Below are 17481 nucleotides of genomic sequence, written 5' to 3'. Positions count from 1 at the left end.
GGGCTTGCCACCAGGAAAGAGAGAGGTCAGGCAGAAGAACTGGGGGGAAAAGGTTCTTTGCAAGGGAGGTAGGGGGATGGTTTGGGACTGGCTCTTCCCACCATTCCTGGGTAGGTCTCACTTCCAATTAGCCACTGACCCAACGTCTTCCCTGGCATGATGCCCCTTATTGGGTACTGCCAAACCCAAATAAACTGGCCAGTCCTGAACTTGTAAAATACCTCACACTGCCCTATGACAAGAGCATATGCAGAATGGTATTTATTGTAGAACAGGAGCAAAAACTTTTTAAGTATCCTCCCAGTCACTTTCTGTTCCTCAAAATTAATTAATGTGCACACACATGAATGAGAGAAGGGAAAAAATTGGTTATTTTGTTATTTCATTAATATTTTCCCCTTGAATAAATGAATTGATTTTGTCAGGCATTCCCTGGTTTCTCTCCTCTCTCTGTATCGATTGGTCAGCAGATAGTAACTAAAAGAGCTGCTCACTGGGGTGAACGACGTAAGAAGCGGTTTTCCTGCCGACCATCACAATGGATGCAGTGCAACAACAAGCTGGTTCGGTATTAGGTGACACCAGCACAGGCTAGGTGCTCAGTGAAGCAGGAAGCTGAACTCCCAAGCCTTGCACAGTCATTTGTACTCCCTGGAGAGGTTTATTCCAATTATAAAATTAAAAGATTTTCAGTTTAAAACAGTAACCGTAAAAATAATAAAACCTAGCTCTTTTGTAGCGCTCTTCATCCATAGATCTCAAAGTGCTGAAAACAATTACATTAGTTGGGGAATGGTTCCTGGAGGAACCCTCCTGTGAGCAGCTCAGGTTATAGATTCCAGCCCTTAAGGACTGAAAATACCGCAATCCGGGGCCTTGAGATTAGGGGGAGTAAGGAAGAAAATTATGGTTTTTCCTATCTCCAAAAGGGGCTAAAATAAACTATTTATTTTGATGGCAAGTCGAATAATACAGTTAAAGAAAAGAGTCTGTTTTTTAAACTAAAGGCGGATTTTCCAAAGAGCTAAGCATCCAGCAGCTCGCTTGAGATAAATAACAAAAACACTGGAGGCCTTTGCATGCTTTCAATCCTTGAAGATTTGTTCCCTTTGCTAAATTTGATAGTAGCCTAGACCAGTGCTACTCAAAGTGGTGGTCCGCGGACCGGCTGCCGGTCCCCGAGCCATCGGCTGCCGGTCTGCACGCACATTGGAAAAAAAAATGCCGGTCCTCCACATCAGATAGCTTGAGAAGCACTGGCCTAGACTGCGTTTCACCTGGTGGAGTTGTGGGATCTCCACTGTGAAGCCTATGAAGTTATTTTCGCTGGCTCTCAAGTTGCCTTAAATAGAGAAACTAGCTATTTTCTTCTTTTATTAAAAGATGCTTTTACTCTCAGCTACTTCCAAGCCTTACATGTGGCAGTGGGTAGTAGAATACAAAAGAGTTTTAAGTGTCCTGTGTCTCTCTTCAGGGGTGCTTTAGTCTGCGTCATGTTAACATTAAAGGCTCCTCACAGCAGATGCTCTGACTGAGGTTGAAGTAGAACCTGGAGCTGCTGGTTTCAGTAAACAATTTGAAGGTCTTATTTGTCTATGCATCCTAAAGAGCAACATTGTTCTTATATGTTTTAAATGGATTAAAATTATTTTTTATTTATTTTAATTTCAAGGTACCAGCTATGGAAGCATCCAGTTGGGGAATTCACTCTCTGAGCTAGTCTGTAGTCTTGAGAAATCTGCTGAATCAGCACCCTGCAAAGACGCTACTGCTCTCCTAAGGAGGTTGGGTGTTCAGGGCAAGAAATCTGCCACTTGCTCCCAACCCTTTCACATCAGGCAGTTGCTATGTAACAACAGGATGTTGCTCCCTCCCCCTGAAGTGTGAAATCACTTTTCTTTGTGTGGTATAGTGTAGGGTTAGGAAAATGAAGCCTGAAAAGGTGTACAAGTGCAATGTAATTTAACAGCAGGCAAGGTAACAACAAGGGGCTAGACAGAAGAGGATTATTGCAGCTCTTAAAGAATGTGCGTGCAAACTTTATCACTAAGGGCTCAGGATTCAACAGTGATGCTATTTGGAAAGATGAAGTGATTCCATTTAGAAATTCTACAATAGCACTTTTAAAAAGTCGTAGTTAAAAGCACATGATTATCCACAAAAACCACAGTAGGGGATTTAGAGACACTGTCTAGCAGAAACAGAAGAAAAAATTAAGGGAAGTTCCACATGCCACTCATCCAAGCATGGGAGAATTCTGCAGTGTAAATCCTCAGCACACCATTCCAAATGCCACGTAAACATCTGGAACAACCCAGGAGAGTCAGGGATCGCAGCATTATTCTGTGGCCTGAACTATTCCTGACTGCTGTAGTTTGCACAACAGTTGAACAATCCCCTTGCCCAGTTTTCCAGATACTACCTATACTTTCAGTCACAGACAGTGACTTTGTGTAATTTTTTTTTTTTTAATTCAGATGGTTTCATCCAGATTAGTGGCCACCCACAGACACACATTATGGATCCCTTCCATCTTACCCTTATATGGAGATTTGCATTGTCTAGCAAGGATAGATACCAAATACACTGCATTTCTACACAATAATTCTAATTGCTGTGACTCTCCATGGAACACTTAAGAGTCTCAGGATTACTTGTCAATGCTACTTACAGAACATTTCCGAATTAGGGTCAAAGGTTCATTTGGTAATTGTTGTCTTATGCTATCTGATCCCATTGTTATTAAGATTATTGACAAACAGCACATGACACAGTGCTATGGCCTACCTCATTTTCTGATGAGCTTGCGGACAAAAGCACTTCCTGTGCATCAAAGAATTCGGAGACAGATTCAGACATAGAGAGCCTGCTCTCATGAGAAACTTGCTGAGACAAGGGGAGATTGACATGGATTTGTTCACCAGTCTGTAAACAAAACAAACATAAGGACTTAAAATACTATTTCTAATAGACAAAACTAGTGCATACGGGGTAAGAGATGGAGCGTAGGAAAAATTATCCATGTGAAACACTTATTTGAAGTACATATTTGGGCCAACATTTCCATACAATTAACAAACGAGATTTGAAATATTACCAAAAAAAAAATCTAGTCCTCTGAATAATTACACATCCATCAAAATGAGATACAGTCCTACTCAGAAGCAGAAGTAAGTAAGCTTCAGTATTCAGAGTAGCAGCTGTATTAGTCTGTATCTGCAAAAAGAAAAGGAGGACTTGTGGCACTTGTTGCATCCAATGAAGTGAGCTGTAGCTCACAAAAGCTTATGCTCAAATAAATTTGTTAGTCTCTAAGGTGCCACAAGTCCTCTTGTTCTTTAAGCTTCAGTAGCGTGTATAATCACGGATCTGGATTCTGTACCCAGAGGAACAGCTTTGTGGACTTTTGTTGTATAGTGCTAAAGCATTTCAATTATGAGCTCCAAAGACGTTTGGGATTGAGACATCTTTCATAATATTTTTCATTAACCACATGGCAACTATCCTTCATCAAAACAAAAAAATGGCTTAAAAGGCTGAGGGGTTATTTTTAATTATTATTTTCAAATTAATGCCCCTCTTAATTTCAGTAGTGACAAAATAATCTCTTGAAACATGGCGATGTTCAGAAAAGTGATTACTGCAACTTCTTACTCCATACAGCAGTTCCCTGTGTGTACTCTGAGTCATATTCGGATTACTTTGGATAACAATAAATGGTTATTGATATTAGCACCAAAGAGCCAATACAGCTAAGGAGAATGAGCTGGTATGGCTTGAATCAATATAATTGTACACTATGGGATACATTACTCTTTCCATGGGACAACCCAGAGAGAGGGAGAAAAAAATTCAGAGAGGTTTTCCCTATATCTTTCCATTGGGGTGGAGAGAGGAGTCAGGATTGCTCCACTGCGGAATGAACAAGAGGGTTCTCTCCCACACGCCCCAGATACTTGCTGAGACACATGAGGACAGTGAAGACTCTGCAGAAGACCATAGCCGGCATACAGAGGCCCTGTGACTCCGCACAAGCCCTTCCCGCTCCTCCTGTCACTTGCCCAACTCTCTAGCATTGTGGCTCCACTGATGCCATCTAGCCCAGGCTTCCTCCACAACAAGCTGCCCCCAAAATACTCCTTTAAAGGAGGTTTCCACGGTGTGGAGAGACTGCACAAAATTATCATCTTGTCCTCGTGTGATGGTTCCCAGACCTACAGAGCAGCCTCTATGGCATCTGGGAAAAGGAGGAACATGAACAGATCTGGGGCCCACAATTTGGCTCCAAGTTATAATTAATGATGATGATACTTGAACAAGAAAAGGGCCAACTTGACACTCAACTCCCAGGGGGAGCTTACAGGGCTGGCAGTTAGAAAAATATATCTTTACTTCTGAATTGTGTACATTTGATGCAGTACAAAAGTTGCTGAGATACAATACACCTGGGACCCAGTGAAACAATTCCTGTTCGGAGTACAAGTGCACTCCTTACTAACCTCAGCACAGAAACCCTGAAAACTTTTTTGTTGACATGTTAGTCTACACAAGCTACTAATACTGTAACACTATTTTACAAAGTTGTCTCAATTTGTACAATAGTTAATTATAAATACAAAAAATATAAGTTAAACACCTTTTTTTCACCACTGATGTTTGGGAAAATGAGTGTTTAAGTGATGGGGCTTTTGTGAGCTTGTTGATGCTTTATGGTGTTTGACTGATCATAATCATCAGAGGGGTCTAGTTTATTGTTGTTATTTATACAAGAAGGCCATCAAAGTTTTAAAATTTTGCACGGACTGTACTTTTTTTTTTTTTTTTTGCTAATTAGTGTAATGCACCAGAGCCAAGTATAAGTGCTGAAGAAATCAAATTAAACAAAGTATTAAATGTTTGTAAATATGCCAAAATGTGAATACTTTTTTCTAAACTTGATTTAAAAAAATACTGTGGAGTGCATTTTCAGAAACACAGCCTGCCTTCAGCAGGAACAAATGTCACTTGCGCAATGAATTGCTGTAATAATTTGAATAGCTTGGAGGGGCAGCTGCTCAAATTTTTGCATATAATTCATTTTGGGGTACAAAAATGCAGGTGCAAACAGGGAGGCCACATATTAGCCTGATTAAAAATATACCCACACTGTACATATGACTACATTGCAGAGAGATGAAGAGAAGGAGTCAAATTCAGACCTGATGAAACAGGTCCAACTCTATGAGCTCCAACAGTCAATACACATTTATGCCAAAATATATGTGTATATATTGAAAAGTAATAACTAAGTAACATTAATGTTAACCACCAAAAACAAAATAAAAAGAATTAAAAAAAAGTCTGTGTTAAAGCTTTAACTCCAGACCGTTGTGCCTTTCCTTTGTCGGACATGTTATCCTCCATCTACAGATTCCACAATGCTGGGTTCCAATCAAATTGTATTTTGGACTTTCCAAAATCAAACACACAAATATCTTAACATAGATTTAGACTATTCTTTCTCGTTGGGAAAATAATTAGGAGACAAATGGTGCCTCAACGGAAAAGGCTTGACACATCTGAAAAACACACTTCTGAATGGAAATGCCGGATGGAAAACATATTGGTGAAATACCAACACAGACAACAGTGATAGACACACAACATTAATTTGTAATTTCTGATATATACCCAAATTCAGATCTATTCTTCTTGTGAAGTAAACTGAACTGCCATTCACACAAATACTCAATAGAGGGTATTTTTTGTTGACTGAGGATAGAGAGGCATTAAGGACCAGATCTGGCAAACACTTACTGCCAGCATAGTGCTTACTTTGTTCAGTGATCCCCTTGACTTCACTGTGATAAATGCAAAGTAATGCACATTGGAAAACACAATCCCAGCTATACATACAAAATGATGGGGGTCTAAATTAGCTGTTGCCACTCAAGAAAGAGATCTTGGAGTCATGGATAGTTCTCTGCAAATAACCGCTCAACATGCAGCAGCAGTCAAAAAAGCTAATAATGTTAGGAACCACTAGAAAAGGGATGGATGATAAGCCTGAAAATATCATAATACCACCATATGAATCCATGATATACCCACACACTGAATACTGTGTGCAGTTCTGGTCATCACACCTCAAAAAAGATATATTAGAATTGGAAAAGGTACAAAGAAGGGCAACAAAAATGACTGAGGATATGGAACAGCTTCTGTATGAGGAGAGATTAAAAAGAATGGAACTTTTCAGTTTGGAAAAGAGATGACTAAGACGGAATAAAATAGAGATCTATAAAATCATGAATGGTGTGGAGAAAGTAAATAAGGAAGTGTTGTTTACTCCGTCACATAATACAAGAACTAGGGGTAACCCAATGAAATTAATAGGCAGCAGGTTTAACACAAACAAAAGGAAGTACTACTTCACACAGTCAACCTGTGGAATTCAGTGCCTGAGGAGGTTGCGAAGGCCGTAACTATACGGGGGTTCAAAAAAGAACTAGTAAGTTCATGGAGGATGGGTCCATCAACAGCTATTAGCCAAGATGGTCAGGAATGCAACCTCATGCTCTGAGTATCAGTAGCTTGTGATTTCCAGAAGCTGGGAGTGGATGACAGGGAGTGGGTCGCCCAATGATTGCCCTGTTCTGTTCATTCCCTCTGAAGCACTTGACATTGGCCACGGTTGGAAGACAGGATACTGGGCTAGATGGACCACTGGTCTGACCCAGTATGACCGTTCTTATGACCATCTACAGTAATAAGCACCAGGCCCCATAAGCATTTGCAGGACTGGGCCCTGATACACTGCAAGCAACCAAGATACAGTCATTCTCAGGTACTCATCTGATTACATAAAAATACAACAGAATCTCACTAATTCCCACTTCACTAATCCATATGCAATAATTTATACTCAAAATCAGTGAAGTCTCTCCCTTTCTCAGCAGAGGTTTAATAGCAGAGTTCTCCAGTGAGATCTCACATGGCTAAAACTTCACTGTTTTCATGAAAGGTACTCCAGAATATATCCTCCTTGCTTTTAATATATAAATGTGCTTGTACAACTTACAATTTGCAAAATTCAATAATTTGCACAAGGTCTCTCAGTTATTAGTGAGAATTAGCTAGGTTCGATTGTACACTAATTCCATTAAAGGCCAAAGTCTTACCTCATCGGGACTAGGGATAATATTTACACTGACAACCTGATCACAAATAACAGACTCAGAATGTATTCTGTTCAAGCGACTCCTTAGTTCAGCATTCTGGTTGAGAGCCTTAAAATAAAAATTGCACATTTAATTTCAAATGAAAAAGCAAGCATAAAACAGAGCCAAAAAAACCAGCAGCTGAACTACATACTTCCCAGAAGTGTCCTAATAAATTACAGAATCTCCTTAGCTGCATTTTTATACCCTTTCTGGCCATCAGGTATGTGATTCATATCGGGGTTTTTTTTTCCTTTGATTTCAGTAATTTTCACATGTTAAGGAGAGTGATGTTCTTCCATTACACAGCAATGATATTCTGCCCGTCTTCGTTCTTTGTGTAGCTCAAAGTGTTTGGGAGATATACCACTGGTTTATGCACATTCTGAAAATGGGGTGTGAAAAGAGCAAGGACGAATGAAGCTGCATCAGATTACTAAGGAGATACCCCCCCCCCCACGGGCCAAAAGAGGCACCACTTGTGTTACAGCTTTGAGGCAGGTACTAAGCTTGGGCTGCCAGCATGAAGAGCGAATCAAAGGAAACAGCTAACCCCAATGCAAAAACAGAACAGTTGGCTCATGACGTGATTTTCAAAATACTCACATTAAGGGAAACATACAATGCATATACAGAAACATTAGTGTCAACTTATTCACAGCCCAAGGTGAACAAGACCTTTACAGATAAATACACAGACAAGATTCTTGCTCCAAATGGTTCACACTCTATATACACATAGGATGGGGGGATGGGATGCAACAGGAAGTAGCAATAAACTTAGTTCATATATTGTAATTACACAATTTTTATTTCAAGTTTTCTTTCTACTTTCATTTCCTGTTGTCTGTTTTATTAACACATTCTGAGGCGAGGATTAGGTTGTACAGGTCTTTTGGTAGTTGTGTGCTCTAAGGAGGGACTGGGGGCGGGAGGTCAGTAAAATGTTCCAGGAGAAGACAATGACACAGAAAAGGCATGGAGACAAGATCAAGAAATCACAAAGGGTATGTCTACACTGCAATTAGACACCTGTTGCTGGCCCAAGCCAGCGGACAGGGCTCCAGGTAAGGGGCTATTTAGTTGCTATCAAGCTCTGGGACCCTCCCACCTCACAGTCCTGGAGCCTGGACACCAGCCCAAGCCTGAATGTCTACACCACAGTTAAACAGCCCCTTAGGTTTAAAGTGCAGTTAGATACCCACAGCGGGCCCATGCCAGCTGACTCGGGTTCAGGGGGCTGTTTGATTTCAGTGTAGACATCTGGGCTCGGGGAATCTCCCACCTCACAGTGACCTATAATCTGGGCTTCAACCTGAGCCCAAGCTCAAATGTCTAGCAATTCTCAATCTGTGGTCTGCGGACCCCCACTATGCCTAAGGGGTCCACAAAAACTTAGACTGAAAACTAATTCAACTGTATATACACAGGCAATAGATTTCCAAAGAGGTCCAGCACTTCCATTCAAAATTTTTTAGGGGTCTGCAAATGAAAAGTGATTGAAAATCACTGGTCTACACCGCTATTAAAGGTTTCAGAGTAACAGCCGTGTTAGTCTGTATTCGCAAAAAGAAAAGGAGTACTTGTGGCACCTTAGAGACTAACCAATTTATTTGAGCATGAGCTTTCGTGAGCTACAGCTCACTTCATCGGATTAAACATCCCCTTCCTTAGCCTAAGCCTGAGTCAGCTGGCATGGGCCAGCAGCAGGTTTTTAACTGCAGCATAGATTTACCCGTACCCTTACCCTGAGCCCTGCAAGCCCAAGTCAGCTGGCAAGGGCCAGCCATGAGTATTTAATTGCCGTGTAAACATACCCAAAGCGGGCGATTAGTTGTGACACTTTAGTGGAGCAAAAGGGGCAATATTATTATTTTTGTTGTCTGATCTCAGCTCATCTGATGTAGGAATCTGCTCTGCTCTCTAGTGTCCAAATCCTTCTCCTATAGAAGTCAACAGAGTTTTGCAATAATAAGCACAGTGACAGATGGGTCAATAGAATTTCGGTAATGCAGTAATAGAATTCTTTTATTCCTGATTTTTAAAGTCAACAGAGTTTTGCAATAATAAGCACAGTGACAGATGGGTCAATAGAATTTCGGTAATGCAGTAATAGAATTCTTTTATTCCTGATTTTTAAAGTAATTAATTGTATCTGACGTGTGGCTGTTCTTGTTTTGTTTTCTGTTTGAGGCATTCTGTTAAGCCGCTACTACTCAAGACAAAGGAAAATATTACAAATATGCATAGGTGGATTAGGTGTTTGTGGGGCCCTAGGCCAGAGCGAGTGGGGCCCCTCCCCACCCCTTCCACCTGCAGTCTCCCCCGCCCGCCTGGCACTCCTGCCGGAAAGTGCAGTTGGGGCATAGGGGCTTCCCCCGCCCACCCGGCGCTCCTGCCCAGGAAGTGGGGTTGGGGAGCGGGGGCTTCCCCCGCCTGCTCACAGCTCCTGCCAGGGAGCAGGGTTGGGGCGTTGGGGCTTCCCCTGCCCCGGCAGGAGTGCCGGGTGGGCGGGGGAGTGGGGCAATCCCCTGCACCCTGACCCCTCTCCTCAGCAGAAGCACTGGGCGGGTGGAGCGGGTCGGGACACAGAGGCACCCATTTTTCTGGGAGGCCTACAATTAGCCAGGGCCCCAGGGCACAGACCCCATTGGCCCAGTGGCTAATCAGTCACTGCAAATATGTATATTTAAAAGGAGGAAATGAACGGGAGACCAAAAAGTTTCTACAAATTCCTGTAACTATACTTTTCACTGACTGTGAGAACTCCTGGTATGAAGTGCTAATGGACCGTTAACTCCTGATGATAAATGCATGTCACCACTCTATGTGATATACACAACTATCTTTAACAAACTGTTCCATTAAACCAGCAGTTCTTAAACTTCATTGTACTGCAGCCTCCTTCTGATGACAAAAATTACTACATGAGCCCAGGAGGGAGGACCGAAGCCTGAGCCCACGCTTCGGCCCCAGGCACTGTGGCTCAGACTTCGGCCCCTGGAGCTGGGCTCAGGCTTTGGCCTAGTGATCCCATTAAAATGGCGTTGCAACCCACTTTGGGGTCCCAACCCAGTTTGAGAACCGCAGCATCATGGGAGGTGTGTGCACCCCAGTTTGGGGAGGCTAGCCCCCTACCCCGCCCCGTCTATCCGAGGCTCCCCCTGTTCCCCTGCTCTCGGAGGCCAGCCCACAGGAGCAACCCAAGCCCAGGCCAGCCTGCCGGTGCCAAGAGCAGCCTCGAGTCCTGGCCAGCCCTCTGGCACCCAGAGCAGCCTCAAGCCTGGGCTGGCCCGCTGGTGCCCAGAGAGCCCCGAACCCTGGCCAGCCTGCTGGCACCCGGAGCAATCTGGAGGAGCCCACAGCCACAGCCAGCCAGGGCAGAGTCCTGAGCCCGAGCTTCCCAGAGGAGCACTGAGGCCCGACATGGCCTGGTCCCAGGGCTGCAGTGGGGAGCATTAGTGGAGGTTTTGGGGAGGCTTAGCCTCCCCCAGCCTCCATTACTCGCCACCCATGCACTCCATTAAACAACACTTTAGAAAAAACAGATCTCCACGTTCAAATCACAATGTTTTACAGTGAGAGCTGAGTGAAATTTTTCAGGCAGATATTTTATTCACCAAAATATACAGTTAGGGGGCAACCAAAACTTTTTGTGTCAAACTGAGCAAAGAGTTTCAGTCAAGAGAAAAAGTCAAAAAAACTGCATTTCTATAATTTCAAAATGAACATTTTGAAACAACAAATCAAAATGTTGCCTAAATTTAATTTTTGTAAATTGCTTAAAAACCAAAAATGAAATTAAACATTTTGTGTCAAACTAAACATTTCAGTTGACCCAAACTGAGGTTTTTTGATTTGTTTTATTCAGTTTTTCTTTTCATCAAGAAAATCAAAAATTTGTTGTTTTGGGTCTACCTGAAACTATTCTATTTTTTGAGCTTTTGGTTTGGCCAGAAAACTGAAAAAATCAATTATTTGTATAGTTCTATTTATAATATATGCTGGATGGCCAAAATACAGCCCTTGCACTGAATAAAGTGTCCACATGCATTTCCCCCTTCATACGGTAGCAGTTGTTCCACAGTATCACAGTGACAGTAGATTCATTTACTTCTGGCTGTTCCCTCTGCCTGCCTTTATCTCCTCTCACCTTTACTCTAAACTCCCTTGTCCGTGGCCTTCCCAACCCCCAGCTCCCTACACAGCATTGCTACCACTCATATTCAGTCATACACCAAAAGCACAACCATGCCCCTGAATATCTCCACTGGCTACTCATTTATTTCAGGATCCAGTTCAAAACTGCACATTCCAAACGTCCTCAAATTCCTCGACTCTCACTGCTCTTCTCCCACTTCCCTCCCTTCTCTAGTTCTAACCTCATCATCTTTAACCCTTTTGACACACTCCAGTGTTGTTGCACAAGGCTCATCCTCCTCAGCTCCTGCATGTCTAATCTCAGATGAAAAATCATGGTGTATCTTTTCTCTACTGCCAGCACTGCTTGCTTTCTCTCTCCCCAGGCCATAACGTTTATTTAAAAGAAAACTCCAGTTCTTTCTCTGTCCCTTCCCCTGCCCAAACTGAACACTACTCAGATCTGCAGCAAAGTCAAATAAAATTCATTATTTTGAACTAGCATTATCGTTTACAAAAGAGAGAACATTTTCAGCCTCTGCTATGGCTGTGGCTCCCACTGATCTTGTTCCAGGATGGCTGCAATTTTCTTACTAACAGTCAGGGAGCGAGAGAAATTAGGACAGGATGGAATTCATTCTGCATTGCAGTCAATGGGACAAACTCGGGACTGAGCACCATTTTTAAGTACATGTCACTTTATTAAAAGAAATGCCATGTATTTTAACTTAACTTGTTTGTTTATTCCAATGCCAGCTAGCTTTCAGGAATTTCAGGTGTCTACACCACTGTCCCAGAGAAATGGTGCATCTCTTTCCTCTTTCCCTTTTCCCTAATTCTTTTGGTTCATATGGTTCTCAAATCTTTCCTGGGACACCCCCTCACCCATAACTCTCTCTCATCTAGCAGGATCTAGCCAAGACCCCCATTCTCATTTAGCAATATGGGAAAAGTAGGGTAGACATGATCCCCATGTTGAGAACCCATGTTTATTCCACCACTCCATCAGATCTCATCTCTAGATGCCAACTACCCTCTGAGAAGTCATCTGATGAGTGTCCTGGCAATTCTCAGTTTGGGAGGTGCCAGTTATTTACCTATAACTAACTTCTGCACAAAACTGACAAAACTATACTGACCTGCATGACTAGGTTATTATTCTATCAAAATGTACCCAAAAAACAGCATTCAAGGTTCAATACTTTCCCCATTAATTTCAAAGCAGTCCAAGCGCCTTCCTATCTTTCCTCTTAAGTCTTGCTTTCTACTAAACAATTGGAAGCCTTCAGGCAAAAATAATTCAGAGCCATTCACAGCCATAGGAAAGTTGAAACTTCAATGTTTACTTCTTATATAATATTTGCCATTTTTACTTTTACCACAGTATTTAAAACTGCCCATACAATTTTTGAAAAAGTAAAACCCTTGGTTTTCTCTAACTCTTCAACTGTATTATTTAATCTGTTTCAAACGATAATTCTTGCAGTTTTGGAAATGTGATCAGTGGGCTGCATGACAATTTGAGTTAACAGTAGCTCACAACACTATTGCAATCAATACTAGGGAATATATGTGCATTGTTTGGAGTTGAGAGGACAATGCATACTGAAATTAACACTGAGGGGGATACTCTCGAATTTTTAACTGCTGATTTTGATTATTTCTAGTGACAATTTCGGATCATGAGAAACTATCTACAGATACAGTTATCTGGAAAATGACTCTTTTAGAAATCTATATAAATTTCCTCCATGTTGAAATATGGCAAATAAAAATGCACTGAAGAAACGTGCATTATCCAAGCTCCACAGCAGTGAAGAACAGTTATCTAGGCTGGGCTGCTTCTGTCTATCTTAGTTTTGTACAGCTGCTCATCACCATAGTATCTGAGCACATTAAATAAATCCACAACTGCGAAGTCACTAGTGGACTTCATGGAGTCTCTGACTTCTTCTGTCTTTTCAGGTTATAGAACTCTCAGTTTGAGTTTGTGAATTTGTGTATGGGGTTTTTTTGGAGCAGGCAGATGGGGCCATAAAAAGACAGGGAACAGGGGTAGTTGTTGTGAATGTCATTCTGGTTATGGTGGAGGAGCTTTCATATGTAGGGAAGGAAGCGACTGAAGAGATAGACCAAAAAGAGTTTCTCTGAGTATTTTATTTACAATATGTACATTACAGTAATATATTACTATCTTAAACAAAAATGAAATAAAAAACAAAAACAGCAACAAAGTTTTCAAATATATAGTCTCATGTAGGGTTTCATACAAAGCCCAGCTCTGCATTCAAAACCTCCTGCCACACTGCTTCTGAAACACTGCTCTCAAACAAAGAAACTGCCATGTTTGTCTCAGAGTTAATCCTTTACTCACACACAATGAAGTCCTATTTTAAAAACTCGAGTGATGGGTCATTTAAAGTCAGTCCTCTTGGCAAACTGTCTAAAGAGAACCCTGGAGTGAATTTATCATCTAGGATTCTTTGGCTGAATAATATTCTAGGATCCTCCCACTATATATGAAAAAAGAACAGGAGTATTTGTGGCATCTTAGAGACTAACAAATTTATTAGAGCATAAGCTTTTCTGAGCTACAGCCCACTTCATTGGATGCATAGAATGGAACGTATAGTAAGAAGACATATATATACATATATATATATAAACTTAGGAAAATAGATTCAATTTGTGTAATGGGTATACATGAAAAGTATATATGAAAAGAATCTCTGCCCTCATGACAATAGTTTTGCCAATGTGGCAATGAATCTGTAAATAAGTATCACAATCAAGTACCTGTTAATGATATGATAGAGTGTTCTGACAGTAGCTATTTGCATCTTCTGACCCAGTGTCAGAACTGTTGATTTAAACAACAAGTATTTTATAAAAAGAAAAGGAGTACTTGTGGCACCTTAGAGACTAACCAATTTATTTGAGCATGAGCTTTCGTGAGCTACAGCTCACTTCATCACTTCACATCTTTCACCATTTTTATCCCTAAACAGTCTCACATAAAATAAATCAAATGTATCCTTGTCCTTAAATTATGTAAACTAGGTCTTTTGGCATTTTTCTGAAAAATTTTAAAAGAATTAATATCTGAAAATTAGACATTCTAGATTTACAGTGTCTACTTTTCAGACTGTCATTTGTTTACACTGAGATAGCCCAAGCTAGAGTCTACATATGAGTATATGCTGAATGCAGACTGATAAAACTGATCCATTTGGAACAATTAATCTGTATCACAGAATCATAGGATGGGAAGGGACCTCAAGAGGTCTTCTAGACAGTCCTGCCTCGAGTGCAGGGGATGGAAGTATTATCTAGACCATCCCTCACAGGTATTAGCCTAACCTGCTCTTTAAAATCTCCAATTACAAAGATTCCACAACTTCTCTAGGCAATTTATTCCAGTGCTTGGCCACCCTGACAGTTAGGAAGTTTTTCCTAATGTCCAACCTAAACTGCCCTTGCTGCAATTTAAGCCCATTGCTTCTTGTCCTATGCTCAGAGGTTATAGAGAACAATTTTTCTCCTTCCTCCTTGTAACAATCTTTCATGTACTTGAAAACTGTTATCATATCCTCCCTCAGTCTTCTCTTCTCCAGACTAAAACACAAGCCCAATTTTTTCAATCTTCCCTCACAGATCATGCTTTCTAAACCTTCACTCATTTTTGTTGCTCTTCTCTAGACTTTCTCCAATTTGTCCACATCTTTCCTGAAATGTGATGCCCAGAACTTGACACAAAACTCCAGCTGAGACCTAATCAGCATGGAAGAGAGTGGAAGAATTACTTCTTATGTCTTGCTTACAACACTCCTGCAAATACATCCCAGAAGGATGTTTGCTTTTTTTGCAACAGTGTTACACTGTTGACTCCTATTTAGCTGCTGATCCACTATGACCCCCATATCCTTTTCCACAGTACTACTTCCTTGGTAGTCATCTCTCATTTTGTATATATGCAACTGATTGTTCCTTCCTAAGTGGAGTAATTTGCATAGGGCTGTCCCTAGCTATTCTGGGGCCCTACACAGCGCCCCGCCCCGGAGGGAGGCAGGCCTCTGTGGGGGTGAGTGCAGGCCCAGCCCGGCCCTGCTGCAGAGCTCAGGAGAGTGGGGGCAGGGCTGGGGCAGGGAAGAGGTGGGGCAGAGGCAGAGCCGGGGTGGGGGCCATGGGGAAGTGGCGGAGCAGGGGCTGGAGCAGCACGCAGCTGAACAGGGCACCAGGAAATGTGGTGCCCCACATTTTCTGGTGCCCTATGCAGCTGCGTACTTTGCGTATGGGAAAGGACGGCCCTGACTTTGCATTTGTCCTTATTGAATTTCATCCTATTTACTTCAGACCATTCCTCCAGTGTGTCCAGATCATTTTGAATTTTAATCCTATCCTCCAAAGCACTTGCAGCTCCTCCCAACTTGGGATCGTTCGCAAACTTTATAAGTGTACTCTCTATGTCATTATTTATTTCATCGATGAAGACATTGAACAGAACTGGACCCAGAACTGACCCCTGCAGGACCCCACTTGATATGCCCTTCCCATGTGAACCACCACTACTCTCTGGGAATGGTTTTCCAACCAGTTATTCACCCACCTTATAGTAGTTCCATTTAAGTTGCATTTCCCTAGTTTGTTTATGAGAAGGGTCATCCGAGACAGTATCAAAAACCTTAGGCTTTGTCTACACTAGCACGTTTGTTGGCAAAACACACCCTGACCAACATAAGTTTCACTAACAAAAGCACTGGTGTGGACAGCGCTATGTCAGCGGGAGACGCTCTCCTGCCAACATTGCTACCGTCACTCATTTGGGGTGGTTAAATTATGCCAATGGGAAAGCTCTCTCCTGCCGGCATAGAGCGTCTACATAGGAGACCTTACAGTGGCTCAGCTGTGCCGCTGCAAGGTTGGTAGTGTAGACATAGCTTTACTAAAGTCAAGATATACCACATCTACCGCTTCCCTGCTATCCACAAGGCTTGTTACCCTGTCAAAGAAAGTACTAGGATGTTTTGACATGATTTGTTCTTGACAAATCCATGCCATTACTTATCACCTTATTATCTTCTAGGTGTTTGCAAATTGATTGCTTAATTATTTGTTCCATTATCTTGCCAGGTACTGAAGTTAAGCTGACTGGTCTGTAATTCCCCAGGTTGTCCTTTTTCCCCTTTTTATAGATTGGCACTATATTTGCCCTTTTCCAGTCCTCTGGACTCTCATCTGTCTTCCATTACTTTTCAAAGATACCACCTCAGTCAGCTCCTTGAGTATTCTAGGAAGTATTTCATCAGGCCCTGGTGACTTTAAGACATCTAACTTGTCTAACTAATGTTTAACTTGTTCTTTCCCTATTTTAACCTCTGATCCTACCTCATTTTCCCTGCATTTTCGTTAGATGCCCAATTGCTACTAACCTTTTTGGTGAAAACTGAAATAAAAAGTCATTTAGCACTTCTGCCGTTTCCACATTTTCTGTTATTGTTTTGCCCTCTTCATTAAGTAACAGGTCTACCCTGTCCTTGGTCTTCTTCTTGCTTCTAATGTATTTGTAGAATGTTTTCTTCTTACCCTTCATGTCTCTAGCTAGTTTAATCTCATTTTGTGCCTCGGCCTTTCTAATTTTGTCCTTACATACTTGTGTTATTTGTTTATATTCATCCATTGTAATTTGAACTAGTTTCCACTTTTTGTAGGACTAATTTTTGAGTTTCGGATCATTGAAGATCTCCTGGTTAAGTCAGTGTGGTTTCTTGCCATACTTCCTATCTTTCCTACGCAGTGGGATAGTTTGCTCTTGTGCCCTTAATAATTTCTCTTTGAAAGACTGCCAACTCTCTTGACCTGTTTTTCCCCGTAGACTAGCTTCCCAAGGGATCTTACCTACCAATTCATTCAGTTTGCTTAAGTCTGCCTTCTTGAAATCCATTATCTTTATTGTGCTGTTTTCCCTCCTACCATTCCTTAAAATCATGAACACTACCATTTCATGATCACTTTCACCCAAGCTGCCTTCAACTTTTAAAATCTCAACCAGTTCCTCCCTATTTGTAAAAATCAAATCTAGAACAGCCTCTCCTCTAGTAGCTTTCCTCACCTTCTGAAAAAAAAAAAAAGGTCTCCAATACAC

General features: G+C 41.6%; 1 protein-coding gene across 3 annotated transcripts in view; it reads right to left on the bottom strand.

The window, feature by feature from the left end:
• OSBPL6 (oxysterol binding protein like 6) overlaps positions 1-17481 on the bottom strand; it is a 198889-nt gene that overhangs the window by 26617 nt on the left and 154791 nt on the right. For all 3 annotated transcript variants that reach the window (XM_084642916.1, XM_084642917.1, XM_084642918.1), the window contains 2 exons: positions 7161-7268; positions 2788-2925 (listed from right to left, as the gene is read on the bottom strand). In XM_084642916.1, the coding sequence (XP_084499042.1) occupies positions 2788-2925; positions 7161-7268 (246 nt within the window). The remainder of the gene's footprint in view (positions 1-2787; positions 2926-7160; positions 7269-17481) is intronic.

The sequence above is a fragment of the Lepidochelys olivacea genome (assembly GCF_965140295.1).
Source record: "Lepidochelys olivacea isolate rLepOli2 genome assembly, chromosome: 11".
Classification (NCBI taxonomy): domain Eukaryota; kingdom Metazoa; phylum Chordata; order Testudines; family Cheloniidae; genus Lepidochelys; species Lepidochelys olivacea.
Note: the sequence above shows the minus strand (reverse complement) of the source record. Positions and strands in the feature narration are given on the sequence as shown.